The sequence below is a fragment of the Vulpes vulpes genome, chromosome 8 (assembly GCF_048418805.1).
Source record: "Vulpes vulpes isolate BD-2025 chromosome 8, VulVul3, whole genome shotgun sequence".
Lineage (NCBI taxonomy): Eukaryota > Metazoa > Chordata > Mammalia > Carnivora > Canidae > Vulpes > Vulpes vulpes.
Genome location: NC_132787.1, coordinates 13,239,041 through 13,253,911, shown reverse-complemented (window position 1 = coordinate 13,253,911; position 14,871 = coordinate 13,239,041). Strand labels below are relative to the sequence as shown.

Sequence of the window (14,871 nt, the reverse complement as noted above, 5' to 3'; positions counted from 1 at the left end):
ACCCATTCATTTGTAGTTAATAACAATAATACCTAGCAACTTGGAGGAATTAAAATGTGTCAGGCCTATTCAAAGTGCTTTATGTATATAAACTTAAAATTCTCACAGTAAACTATGAGGCAGATGCTGCTTTTTGTGCGTGTGCCATTTTATAAATGATGAAACCAAGGCATTGAAATGTAGAGTTGTTAAGGTCACAACTTATATAATGGAGCCAGATTTTCAGTCTAATGCAGCCTGATCCAGAGTAGGCACTTTTTTTTTTTTTTTAAGATTTTATTTATTTATTCATGAGAGACACAGAGGCAGACACAGGCAGAAGGAGAAGCAGGCCCCATGCAGGGAGCCCGACATGGGACTTGATTCCGGGTCTCCAGGGTCACACCCCGGGCCAAAGGCAGCGCTAAACCACTGACCACCCAGGCTGCCCCAGAGCAGGCACTTTTAAATATACATTTGTGGAACAAACATATATTGAACAACTGTTGTATAAAAAGCACTATGCATGGTGATCTGGAGATGATTAGGTTATGGAGCCTGCCCTCAGAAAGTTTGCAGTACATGCAATTTAAAGGACTGTTATGTGGAAAGGAAATTATACCTACTATGGAGAGTAGAAACTCAAGTGATATAACAAAGATCAGAGATGAAACTTATGGTAATGTTCATTTGGTCTTAATGTAAGAAGGATGTTTATGGAGACTCATACTCCATAAACTTTTTTTTTACTACTCTGTTGGCCTGTTCTTAGTGGTTACATCTGCTTGGGATGTGGGCAGTTTCAGAAATTAATGTGGGCTTGGTTACTGAAAATAAGACATAGAGAGTTTAAGTGACTTGCCCAAAGTCATACAGCTGTAGTGAATGTCTGAACCTGTTTGAATAGATTTCTAAATAAGCCTGAAAGCCCCAGGAGGGTGGAGATCCATCCAGCCTTTGTTATTCATTGTGGTAATTCGAACATGTAGCAACACCTCTGGCATGTAGGTAGGACTCAAGTTTTTTTTTGTTAGGTAAATAAAAAGCTATATATGCAGCCAGTTCATAGTCTGTGTAAATACAGATTATTAAAGTGAAAGATCATATAGAATTATTTATTAATTTATACAGTCATAGGTTTGGGAAACCTCTTTCATTCATAATTGTAGTATAGATTCTATAATACAGCTAATAATTTTTGACTTCCTGTTTTTTCAAGTTACCATGTAGCTTAATAAGGAATATGTTTTCTTTAAGTTACTTAACACTATTATATCACCCTAGAGCACTTTTAACAAAACTACATACACTTTACCATCATAATGCTGAAACTAAAGTCTTTTTCCCTTTCGCTGTTATTCCAGCTGTTCTCTGCGTTTCACATCTGACCTTTTTATGTTGTAGTCCAAATAACTGAGCTCTTCTCAAGTTGTCCATTGTTGCATAAAAATCTTACAGCTTCTGTGTGAGTACAGCTGATTCATACAAAAAAGATATTGTTTACTACAGAAAATGTCTCCATGTAGCAACTTCTTGCTACTTTATTTCTTTTTCTTTTTTTATTTAATTGAAAGAATTTTAAAAATTAGTTTCAGAGGTAGAATTTAGTCATGACTTGCAAGTAACACCCAGCGCTCTTTACATCAAGTACCCTCCTTAGTCCCCCCATCACCCAGTTATCCCTAAATTCAGTAAGCAGTCACATACACTGTATTTATTTTATATTCAATGATAAATTTTTTATAAATTCCTTAAAGATAAGAGTTGTTTCTTTAATAAGGAGCTACGCATAAGAAAAAAGGACATGTGTATGTATTATTAGGTTAATTATGATCATTCTTGCAAAGCGACAGTCTGCTCAGCTTAAATATTTATGGGAATTTATCTATCTATCTAGGCATGCCAGAAGATTCCAGGGAAGATACTGAATATCAACATAAGCTAAATCTGGTTAAGAAGCAGTGTTTCAAGAATGATATTCATAAACTGGTCCTAGCAGCTTTGAACAGGGTAGGTACAATACAGGTTTTCTGCCTTATATCATTAACTAGAATTTGAGATTTGGGCAAATAGAAGGGCTATTTTTACTTCAGTTTTCCATCTTATGTTTACTATGACAGTAGGAAGCTATGTGGGTGGACGTAAGATGCCAGTAGGGATGTAGGGGGTGAAGAGATGTACCATTCCCTCTAAAGGAAGTATGATCTTGACTACAGACTTGGACAGGTGCTTTACATTGCTAGTAACATAAATCTACTCTAGTCTACTCAATCAGAAAGAGAACTAAAGAGCTAGATATTCAGCTAAGTCTTATGAGTGATGTCAGGAATTATGGCTGCTGTTTTCTTTCTTTTGGCGGCTAGTCTTTATTTTCTGGCCTGAAAAGGTTCAGTCCATGAAGACACACAGGGTGCAATGTTAAAGTCTTCTTTGATTACATTGACTTACTTTAATTTCACTGCTCTCCTCAGAGATGACCTCTGAAATGGTTTAGTGTGCATTTCTTTTCATTTTCAGTTATTTACACATCTGTGTACATTTTCAATAATTACTATAATCAACAATCAAACTAACTAAGTATGAAAAAGAGGGGGATTATGTCTCTATTGTGAAATGCAGAAAGTATTGATGGAATTAAGATGGTTTGGAAGTTTAATGTAAGACGAATTGGTCTTTATAAAAGGTATAAGAGTAAAGATGTAAAAAATTATTAGAGTTAATGTTTTCGTGAAAGGAAGAGAGCAGTCAAGATAATTAATGGAGATGATTCCTTGTGATTTAGTATACTTTGGAAAATGTCATAAATTAGTTATATAGCCTGCAGAGAGGTCTCCTTTAAAAATTCAATTTAAACTGAACTTTGTAACGTAATTGTCTATGATATATTTGAGTCATTTGTACTGAAACCTTAAATTGATTTTTGAGCATAGCAATATAAAAGGTTGAATTCAATTCCAGAAGTATTTGATGAAAATAAGTATGTGGAAGGAACTTCATTAGGCATTGGGAAGATAAAAATGATCATGGTTTATACCCTTCTGTCTTGGATCTCATGGTTGGGATATGGGGGTAATAGCAATGCATAAACTACTTATTCAGCATTAGCATTTATGAGCTATACTAGCCTCTTATGGACAGTATTCTAGGAATGTAGAGAAAGGAGTAGTTAATTTTATTCATCGTATGTGTTGGTGAGAAGCATGAGGTACTAGAATAGCCTTATAGATAACTGTGATTCTGTTTAGCCCATCTTTTCTGAAGTTATTGAATATCACCGTGATGGAGTGGAAGGAGTCAGGAGCCAAGAGACCCAGCTCTACCAGTAAATACCATGATGCTGAGAAGTCACTCAGCTCTCAGGTCCTACTTTCTTTTGTTAGTTAATCCCAGAAGTGGTTGAGAAACTTGCCACCCCCCAGCCCCCATTTCAACAACTGTATAATGACACAGCACCTCACTATAAATAGTGACTGTCATTTGGAGGCAGGGAATTAAGGGCAGAAGGAAGCAGAAGTGGCAGTATTTTGTTTTTTAAAATCTCCCCTGTGTAGTTCCCCTAATCCTTATCCACTTTTGAGAAAAAAATGCTCTAAAAGAGGAATATAAGTATTTCTTTAGCTCTAAAATTCTGTGATTGCATGTCTCTCTCTGAATAAATGTTACAAAGCATTAGAGATTTTAGGTCCAAATACTACAGACATGTGAAATAAATTACCTTTAAAAATAAGTCTGTTCTTGGAAAGCAGAATTCCCAATAAGGTAAAATTTGAGATTCAACTAAGATTACAATGCACAGACTATAAAAAGTATTTGCGAAAGTGAATTAATGTTTGGATATGTATGAAATTCCAATAACATTCAGGCTGAAGTTCAAATCTGTTGCTTTTATATTTGGACTCTCAAAGAAACAATTTGGTTTTATCTTCTTTAAAAACTTTATAGGGATTTCACTGTCTTTAGTACTGAATGTTTTAGTGGAAAAATTCAAAACCAGCTTGTTTTTTTTTTATTTTTCATTTAAAAGACGAGTGATATTTAAATTCCCAAAGGATTCTTTTTCTTGAAATCCAGATATTTTATTGGATATACCTTAATGTTAGTTCTGGACTATGGTGTCTTCTTTTTAGCTCTACATTCAATTTTTTTTTTTTCTGGGAAGGTTCTTTGAATTGCAGTTGACATAGCTAGTAGCTAGGAAAGAGGCTGGTGTGATCATTTTTTTCCTGAGCTGGTTAGCTAACTTATTGAATAAACCATTTTAATTATTTGAAAAAAAAACTTTAGAAAATGTGGGGCATAGGCAATAGGATATTTCTAATTGATATGTATAGGTGTTCTTCCCTTGGCACTTCCAAAAACTTCATTTGGATAAGATTGCCAAGTATAAACTAGTAAATTGATTCTAATTTACTTTTGAAAAGCAGTACATTAAATCACTGTTTTCAAGATGGAACATTTAATAAGTGAAAGAAAAATCCATTGTAAACTTTTAAATATCATAAACACGTACATGTGATATATATTTTCAAATTTATGAAACTGTCAAACTCAAATATCAGTATTTTAAATTATCAGATAGTTTGAGCTCCATAATATATAGTAATGTGATATTGTCATTCTCTTTTTGCATTGAAAAATCACAGGTTTCCTGTTTCAAGTCGCTAGTCATCATCCAGCTGCACCTGAAATAGTTCAAGATTAGAGGAGTTCAAGGTAGCGGAACCAGAAGTTGAATAGAAACTTGTTAGAGTGTTGGCATTAAGGACAAAGATATATGCTTTATAAATATCAGTTTGATTTACCTTTTAGTATAAAAAATAAGCCTATGATACATTTTTAAAAATATTTATTTATTTATTTGAGAGAGCATAGGGCGGAGGGAGATGGAGAGCGAAACAAAAGCAGACTCTGCTCTGAGTGTAGGGCTCAATTTCATCACCCTGAGATCACAACCCGAGCTGAAACCAAGAGTCAGATGCTCAACTGACTTGCCACCTAGGCATCCCAAGGCCTATGATACATTTTGAGGTTAGAACTAGCTGCATGATTTGTGGGGCACAAAACAAAATGAAAATGCAGGACTTCTGGTTTAAAAATTAATAGGAATTTCAAGGCAGTAGTAGCAGAGCATTATACCAAGTATGGGGCCCTTCTGAGCACAGAGACCTATTTGAGTACATGAGTGCACACCCATAAAGCTGGCCCTGCCTAGGAAGTAGGAATAGTGCTACCATTAATCAAACAGAAGGTTCAGAAAAGACAATCTGCAATCTAACTTTGTCTTTTTCAAGAAGATAATAAAATTTTAGCTTTGGGCATCTGAGTTTAAGATACTGATGTCAAGTGAAGAGTAGTGTGGACTTAGAGCTTAAGAGAGTTTAAACTTGTGCTTTGAGTTATCTGCTTAAGGGTTTCTGTGTCTCAATTTTTTCATCAATAACATAGAGATACTAATAGTGCTTCTACAGTATAGAGTTATTGTGAGGATTAAATGAGTTAATATATAAAGTGCTTAAGAGAATATCTGACACATAGCAAGTGCTACATAGATTTTGGCATTATAGTTGTGGTTGTTGCTATTGTTGTTATGGTGACATGAACCACATTAGTTTATAAAGTCCCATCCATGAATAGAATAGTTTTAAGAAAAGAGCTTTGGACAAAGTTTGACGATGAAAGAAGAGATTGTTGGTTTTTTTTTTTTTTTTGAAAGGAGAGATTGTAAAGGAGATGGGCAAATGAATGATTTTAAATTTGAGAATAATTAGGGGCGTACCATGTCATGGAAACCAAGAGAGGAAAAATCAGCAGTTCAATTGATAAAGGACTTTTTTCTTTGACTGGTTAAGACAGAAGTCTGATTATATGAAATTAAGGTGTGGTGAGAATATGGATATAGTGTGTGTAGATGTTTCTATTAATAAGTTTAGAAATGGAGAAGTGGTACTTGATGGAAGGGAAGACCAATTAAGGGACCCTCTGTCTTCCACTTAGAAGGTTTTCATCTCTGAGGTGGGTGTTTAGACCAAGGCCTGAACTGTGGCCATCACTTAGGGCTAACTGCAGGGACAGGGAGTTCTTTCATTTCATTTCACCCTCATAACAACCCTCCTTTATCAGTGGGAGGTGAGGAAACTGAGAGGGACATGAGCCATCCCTTCAAGTTTCACTTTGAACCACTTTGAATTTCTTTACATTTCTTGAATAATACTTTCTGAGTAAATAGCACTTCTGAGTAAACGTTATTTCATTCATTTTTAGTAGAACTAGAATGGAACTACTAGGTTTTAAAGTGGAACTGAGAGGCAGAATTGAAACCTAAATTTAACTGGCTTCAAATTACTACCCAGGAAGTTGGTAAGATGGAAATAATGACAGGAAAATGTGCAAAGGGAGGCGAGGATAGAAGGGTGTTGTGGAAATGATAGAAGAAATGATGTCTGAGCTGAGCAATTATGAGGTAGAGGAGAAAGACACAGAAGGTGCTTTTCTCCACACCCAATACCAAAAAAAAAAAAAAAAAAAAAAAAAAAAAGATGCTGAATGAGGACAATTGAGAGGTAGTGGAGGACTAGATTGGAAGGAAACGAACATCTGTTCATTGATAGTATGGAAGTGAGAAAGGTTGGAGGATAGAAGGTTTTGGTTGAAGAAGCTACAACAGAACTTGAGGTCTGACATGAAGCTCTCAACTCTGTGGTATACCCGTGATGTCAGTCGGAGATTTGGAGTAGAGATACCATGAAACCAGTGACTGTGAATGCAGAAGTCCTGTGAAGGAGAGCATTGCATTTTTTTTAAAAGAAAGCTGTTAGGTGGATATTCCCATCATGGCAGAAGTTTGTAAAGCATTTTGGAAAAGTAGAGATGACATGACCCATTCCATGTAAGAGTTAGCTACATGTCACAGATGTCAAAAGAGGGAAGGTGTGGTTGTGGTTGTCCATGGTGGGAAAGTGTGTTGACTGTTTATCCTTAGTCAATGAGTAGGATAGCCTAGAAAGAAAGAGAGAAAAGAAAAGAGAAAAGAAGAGAAAAGAAAAGAAAAGAAAAAGAAGGAAGTGTCCTCTCTTACAATACTTGTAAATAATGTCAAATCATCTGGAGAAGCTGAGATTAAAAAGTTGGAAGGGGTAGCAGTTAACCTCCTGGATTTTTTTTTTCTCCTGGGCTTTTAAGGGAACACATTTATATACAAATCCTAATCCTGACACTTACTAGCTTTGTGACTTGAGCTCTTCTTGTTCTTGCATCTTTAAAATCTGGCGAACCTATTACATAGGCTGTTGAGGGGGAATAAATGAGATTTGACACTTAAAGAGTAAATTTTAAGTTACTATTTTCTGTAGTGAAAGTAAGCATTGCATTTTGCTGGTTAAGTATATAGGCAGTGGGATTGAACATCCCTGATTTGGTATCATCTCAGCAATGTACAATCTGTGTGACTTAAGGAATACTCAACTCTTTAACCCTCAGTGAACTCATTTTATAAAGGGAATGATATTAGTAGGGATTTAAGATTCTTGTAAAAAGAAAATTCATGTCAAGTACTTGGTACAAAACAGATATTCAGTAGGCATTAAAATGGTAGCTCTTATCCTTAACAAGAACTAAAAAGTAATTAGTAATACAAGACAAAAATCAAGGATAATGGATAATAATCTTTATTTAGACTACTTAGTTTATATTTTATCAGCCTATAGCTGGCTTTAACTAAGGTAAGTATTAAGTCATTTTAAGTAGCAAATATTAATTGTCCTTCTGATTTTAGTTCATTGGAATTCCTGGGATTCAAAAAAGTGGATTGAGAGTAATTTCTTCTCTAGCACAATCTCCTGATGCATTAGAAGTATTATCCTTGGAAGGTGCTATTGATTCAGTGCTTCACACACTGCAGATGTACCCAGATGACCAAGGTTGGTACAATTTGAACTCAGGATTTACGATAGATTTTTTATAGGCCTTTAGCTGTTGGTTGGATGTCTTTACTTTTTTTCTTCAGTTTTGAGATTTAAAACAACTCATTTTATTATTTTTTCTTTTATTCTTTTAGAAATTCAATGTCTGGGGTTAAGTCTTATAGGATGCTTGATTACAAAGAAGAATTTATGCATAGGAACTGGGCATCTGCTGGCAAAAATTCTGGCTTCCAGTTTACAACGATTTAAAGATATGGCTGAAGTACAGATTAAAGTATGTGCATTGTCTTGAAGGGAGTTTGGGATTTTATGAAAATTTCTCTTTCAGAGCAGTTGGGACAATTCCTGCTTTGCATTAATGGAGATATTCTAGTTAATTGAAAACCATTTATCATTTTGTAGTATTTTAATTATAGAAGGTAAAGAGAATTGGATTGACTCGCTAAAGATCCTGTTTTGTTATTAAATCTCTAAAAATCAGCATGTTTAATTCTCATTTGTCTTTTTCATGAAAGAGCAGAGAATGTGCTAAAGAAATTCCACCCAGCTGACCTTTATTTGCTTAGATTTTAGATAAATAGAAGTTACAAGTATTCCAAAGTTTGTCATTCTCAGTGTTTTATTGTGGGTTACTTCTAGTAATTTTTCTCCTTGACTTTTTTTTCTTGCAGTAAAATAACTTTAAACATTTTTCATCGAGCAAAATTTCACATGTGATATATAATAACTGTTCCTTATAAGGAATGAAAGATATTGGCTTAGAAGAAATTAAGAAATAAATTGGCTCAGATCTTTTTTTCCTATTATATATTTATTTATTTTTATTGAGGTATAATTAGCATAATATCCTATTAGTTTCAGATATACATCATAGTGATTTGATATTTTTATACATTACAAAATGTTCTCCATGTTAAACTAGTTGCCATCTGTCATCATACAAAGTTATTACAAAATTATTGACTATATTCTCTATGCTATCCCCATGACTTATTTATTTTATAACTGGAAGTTTATACCTCTTAACCCCCTTCACCTATTTCACCTGCCCTCAGCCCATCCCCATTCTGATAACCAACAGTTTGTTCCTTGTATCTATGAGTCAGTTTCTGTTTTGCATTTTTTTTCACTTGTTTTGTTTTTTAGATTCAAATATAGGTGAAATCATATATATATAGTATTATCTTTCTCTGATTTGTTCCACTAAGCATAATATTCTCCAAGTCCAACCATGTTGTTGCAAATGGCAAGATTTCATTCCTTTAATGGTTGATATTCAATTTTGTGTGTGTGTGTGTGTTTGTGTGTGTGTATCACACCTTTATCCGTTCATCTATCAATGGACACGTCCATGGTTTCCATATCTTGGCTATTGAAAATAATGCAACAACAAACATAGGGATACTTGTATCTCTGACTTGGTGTTTTCACTTTCTTTGAGTAAATAACCAGAAGTGGAATTGCTGGATCATATGGTGTCTTTATCTTTAATTTTTTGAGGAACCTCCAAAGTGGCTGCCCTAACTTCCATTCCCATCAACAGCGTTTGAGGGGTCCCTTTTCTCCACATTTGTTACTGACAGCACTTGTTATTTTTTGTCTTTTTGATAACAGCCATTCTGACAGGCATCAGGTGATATCTTTTTTTTATAAATTTATTTTTTATTGGTGTTCAATTTGCCAACTTTCAGAATAACACCCAGTGCTCATCCCATCAAGTGATATTTTATTATGGTTTTGATTTGCCTTTTCCCTGATTCATTAGTGATGTTGAGCATCTTTTTAGGTGTCTGTTGACCATCTGTATGTCTTCTTTGGAAAATTTTCTATTCAAGTCCTCTGCTAAATTTTTAATTGGGTTATTTTTTTGATATTACGTTGTATAAATTCTTTATATATTTTGGACATTATCCCCTTACTGGGTATATGGTTCACAGTTATCTTATCCCATTCATTAGATTATATTTTCATTTTGTTGGTGACTTCCTTAGCTGTGCAAAATCTTTTTGGTTTAAGTCTCATTTGCTTATTTTAACTTTTGTTGCCTTTCCCTGAGGAGTATAGTCCAAAAGAAATATTGCTGAGACTAATGTCAAGGACTCTAATGCCTATGTTTTCTTTTAGGAGTTTTATGGTTTTAGTGCTTGCATTCAAGTTGTTAGTCTATTTTGAATTAATTTTTCTATAAGGTATAAGATAGTGGTCCAGTTTCATTGTTTTTGCATGTAGCTGGTCCAGTTTTCCCAATGCCGTTTACTGAAGAGACTGTTTTTCCCCCCATTTTATATTCTTGGTTTAATTGATCATATAGGCAAGGGTTTATTTCTGGGATCTCAGCTCCATATCATTGACTTATGGGTCTGTTTTCATGCCAGTACCATACTGTTTTGATTACTGTAGTTTTGTAGTATAGTTTAAAATCAGGGAGCATGATACCTCCAACTTAATTTTTCCTTCTCGAGACTGCTTTGGCTATTCAGGGTCTTCTGTGGTTCTATACCAATTTTAGAATTATTTGTTTTAGGTCTGTGAAAAACGTCATTGGTATTTTGATAGGGATTGCATTAAAGCTGTAGATTGCTTAGGGTAGTATGAATATGACAATATTGATTGTTTGAATTCATGGGCATGGTGTATCTTTCCATTTGTGTTGTCTTTAATTTCTTTCATCAATGTTTTATAGTTTTTAGTGTATAGGTCTTTCACCTCTTTGGTAAATTTATATTTAGGTATTTTATTCTTTTTGGATACAATTACAAATGGGATTGATTTCTTAATTGCTCTTCCTGATAGCCTATTATTAGTGTGCAGACATACAACCAATTTCTGTATGTTAATTCTGTATCCTGCAATTTTAACTGAATTCATTTATTAGTTTAAATAGTTTTCTTGGTGGTGTCTTTAGGCTTTTCTATATATAATATCAATCATCTGCAAATAGTGACAGTTTAACCTCTTCCTTTCCAACTTGGATGCCTTTCATTTCTTTTCTTGCCCAATTGCTGTGAGTAGGACTTTTAAAAGTGGTGAAAGTGGACATCCTTTCCTGTTTCTGATCTTAGAGGAAAATCTTTCAGCTTTTCACCATTGAGTATGATGTTAGCTGTGTGTTTGCCATATATGGTTTTTATTATGTTGAGATAGATTCCTTCCATATCCACTTTGCTGACAGTTTTTTTTTTTTTTAAACATTAACAAAACAAGTAGTCTCTTTAAGAGTTTCTGCTTTGGTTGTGTTTGTTTTAGTAATGGAGTTTGCAGCTTGTATAAATCACACTCAACAAATATTTTCATTGATGGCAGAACTGACCAGGAATAAAAATGTCTAGGCTTTATCTTTCATATAGACATTATTAGTAAAGGGATAGTGTATCTAAGGTTTTTAATTATAAAGTGCTGAACACACAGATACTTAGATTAAAAACAACAATGTGTTTTATAAATTTCCTTTTCATAATGTGTCTCAGCCTAGGATGATTAAAGCCAAGCCAGAATTAAAAGTAATCCTAGAGAGAGGAAATAAATTTGTACAGGTACAGAGCTCTCAGTTTACTCGGTATTAATTCATGCAGGTATAAATTTTAGGATCTCTATTAGTAGAAGTTGTGAATGATTGACCAATGGGCTAAATTTGGCCTATTTATGTATTTTATTTAACCATTTCAGCATTTATAAGATTTTATTTTGAATTATGTACCTTTTTTTACATTTGTGTTACTTGCTTTGCTGGTGCATTCATTTGAATTTGGAGGAACCTCTAATCTAGTGATAGGTGGACCACATGTTTATCAGACCTGCATAAGTTAAGACTATTTCTCTTACCAAATGCTAGTAAATATCTGTAGAAATTCAGCATCTTAAAAGATCAAAATAATAATTGTATTATTTAGACAATTTCATTAATATATTATTCTATAAGATTATTTTATTTTATTTTTTAAAGATTTTATTTGTTTATTGAGAGACACACAGAAAGAGAGGCAGAGACCCAGGCAGAGGGAGTAGCAGGCTCCTTGCAGGGAGCCCCATGTGGGACTCCATCCCGGGTCTCCAGGATCACACCCTGGGCTGAAGGTGGCGCTAAACCACTGAGCCACCTGGGCCGCCCAAGATAATAATTTTAAAAGTTCAATTGATCCTTTTGAGTTTACCCAAGCTAAGTAATAGTACACTCAAAAGTTCATTCTTTCTTTAGAATATCTCATGAGTGGAGAGCCCAGACTTTTCTTAGGAGTATGCTTGAAGTGATCCTAAAATGTAATGGTAGGACTGATTAGTTCTTTATAAAAAATTTGTTACTATGATGTAAACCTCAGAGTGCCTTTAGAGCTTTTCTCGAATGTACTCAAGATGAATGAAATCTGGGAGCTCACATTTGTCTCTTTGGGGTTGAAATTTCAGAAGAAAGCGCGCACATGTGCACGCACACACACAAAGCACAGAAGAAAGGGGAAATACTAGGCTATTTAGAGAAATTAATCTGCAATCTTGTAATAAGAGATACAGTTTATTGGTTGGTTTGGGTTTGTAGCCCTGCTGATTCAGCTATTCTAATATTAATTAGTATTTGGCTTTCATCCTTTAAGTATGGCTTCAGACAAGAATCTTTAAAAGCCAACTCTTAATGCATTAGGTATTTTTTCTGCTTTGCTAGACAATGGTTTGTTGCTTGGCATTTTATTCTCTCTTTGCCTGCTATACTTCTTAGTAATGAGAGAGCAAAGTGTGTTTATAGGATTATTTCAAGGCTTACAGCTTTTAAGTACAAACCCAATAAATATATCTACTTAGTTAAGTGTCATATATAGTATCTCTGTTTTATGTTATTTATTCTTTTGGCCTAGAATTGCTGATATTATTATTTTGGTCACACTTTCAGGGATTTCAGACAATCTTGACAATACTAGAATTGTCAATGTCTTTTGGAAAGCTGCTGGTGCATCATTCCTTTGATTCTGTGATATTCCATCAGATGTCTTCCAGTATCCTTGAATCAAAGGATCAACAGGTACAGTATTTTTTACCTATATGCTAACTGTTATGTATTTAGCTAACTCTAATCCTCATTTCCGTTCTTTTTAGTTTCTAAACCTTTGTTGCAAGTGCTTTGCGAAATTAGCTATGGATGATGAGTTAAAAAGTGTGATGCTGGAGAGAGCATGCGATCAGAATAACAGTATCATGGTTGAATGCTTGCTTCTGTTGGGAGCGGACGCCAATCGAACAAAGGAAGCAACATCTTTAATTTGTCAGGTAAATATTCAAGGCCTGACTTTTGTGTTTTCTCTGTATTTGACTCTACCAATGTATAGCTCTTACTTACATCCTGTTATTCTTTACTACAGAATCTACCAGTTAATAGCACCATTGCTTGTGATTCGTAGTTGGAGTTTAGATTCATAGAATTTCAGAGGTAATAGGGTCCTCTAGGTATATTCAGTCTCATCCTTCATTTTACCTTTTTACCTACCTTGTTATGTTGATAAAGAACTTTTCAAATCCGTCTCCAACTATGCATCTCTCTGAAAATTATTCTCCAGGCACACTCCACACAACATATGGTTTTATTTTGATCATCTTTCAACCATTTTCTCTCTCCTTTCAGTTTCTCTGCTAGAAAATTCTCTCCTCAGAGCTCCTGTGTGTGGCCATGTAGGCAGTGTACTGCACGCCTTTGGGGATGCCGTTCACACTGACAGCCTCTGCCAGTGGTCAACCTCTTAGTTGTGTAGCACTGCAGTCCTGCTTGCCTTTCCTCCCTTCCCTTGTGCACTGCGCAAACACATCAATTGAAGTGTTCTCCTTTCCTTCACAATCTAACCCAAATTCTTTTTCCCTGATAAAGCCCTCCCTGCACTTGTGACCCTCATACAAAATAAAAATTTACTTCTGTAAGCCCGTGACAATTTATGTACACTTCTTTTATATTTTCTGAGTTATGTGAAAGTAGAAATATACAACATTCATCTCTGTATCATTTAGAATAGCTAACTCATTGCTTTACAGACAGTGTGAATTCAGTCAGGATTTGTTGGTGTATTGTATATTATTTCAAGTTTGCCACTCTATAAATTTGAGAGTTTATAATAGCGTTCAGGTAGCACCACATATATTTTCTAGAAATTTAATAATATTTCTAACAAAGCAGTCATGTAATGACTTAATATACATTATTAAGTAAATAACAAAGTAGTATATTTTCCAATAATTTACTTGAAAGCCTTACTTTATTCAATTTCCCACTTGCCTATGGATTCAATTCAATTTGTCAACTGTAAACTAGGTTAGTGCTAATTAGCATGCTGTATAAAAAGAAACTGAACCCGTAACTTATTTTCATGCAAAATTAATTTGTGCATTAAGATAAAATAAATAATCAAATTACTTAAACTTACTCAAATTTCATTTAAGAAATCCCTTAAAAATAGTTGCTTCTCTATTATTAAAGGTAAGTAAATTATTTCCCTCAATAATGTAATACATTTTTATTGTGTCTCTTTCATTTTTTTTTCTAATAATAAATTTATTTTTTATTGGTGTTCAATTTGCCAACATACAGAATAACACCCAGTGCTCATCCCGTCAAGTGCCCCCCTCAGTGCCCATCACCCATTTACCCCCACCCCCCGCCCTCCTCCCCTTCCACCACCCCTAGTTCGTTTCTCAGAGTTAGGAGTCTTCATGTTCTGTCTCCCTTTCTGATATTTCCTACCCATTTCTTTGTCTCTTTCATTTGATCTACAGATCATTGCTTAATGTTACTTGCTAATGCCAAAGAACTGAAAAGAAACTTCCCCTTCAGATTTTTTGTTAAGGAAATAACATACCTAACAGCACTTGACGGCAATAATTTTACATTCCCAGTGGAAATGCTTCCTACTCTTCTCTCAATTTATGCAAATCTTTTTATACAAGCTTTTTGTTTTATTCTCCTTTCCACAGTCTTTTGGACTTAGTGCACTTATTTATATCT

The 14,871-nt window shown here is 34.4% G+C and overlaps 1 protein-coding gene across 3 annotated transcripts in view; it reads left to right on the top strand.

The window, feature by feature from the left end:
- The window catches only part of LRRK2 (leucine rich repeat kinase 2), a 140,135-nt gene that overhangs the window by 34,788 nt on the left and 90,476 nt on the right, over positions 1–14,871 (top strand). For all 3 annotated transcript variants that reach the window (XM_072765568.1, XM_026000120.2, XM_026000121.2), the window contains 5 exons: positions 1,877–1,989; positions 7,751–7,895; positions 8,033–8,172; positions 12,778–12,906; positions 12,981–13,151. In XM_072765568.1, coding sequence (XP_072621669.1) covers positions 1,877–1,989; positions 7,751–7,895; positions 8,033–8,172; positions 12,778–12,906; positions 12,981–13,151 — 698 coding nt within the window. The remainder of the gene's footprint in view (positions 1–1,876; positions 1,990–7,750; positions 7,896–8,032; positions 8,173–12,777; positions 12,907–12,980; positions 13,152–14,871) is intronic.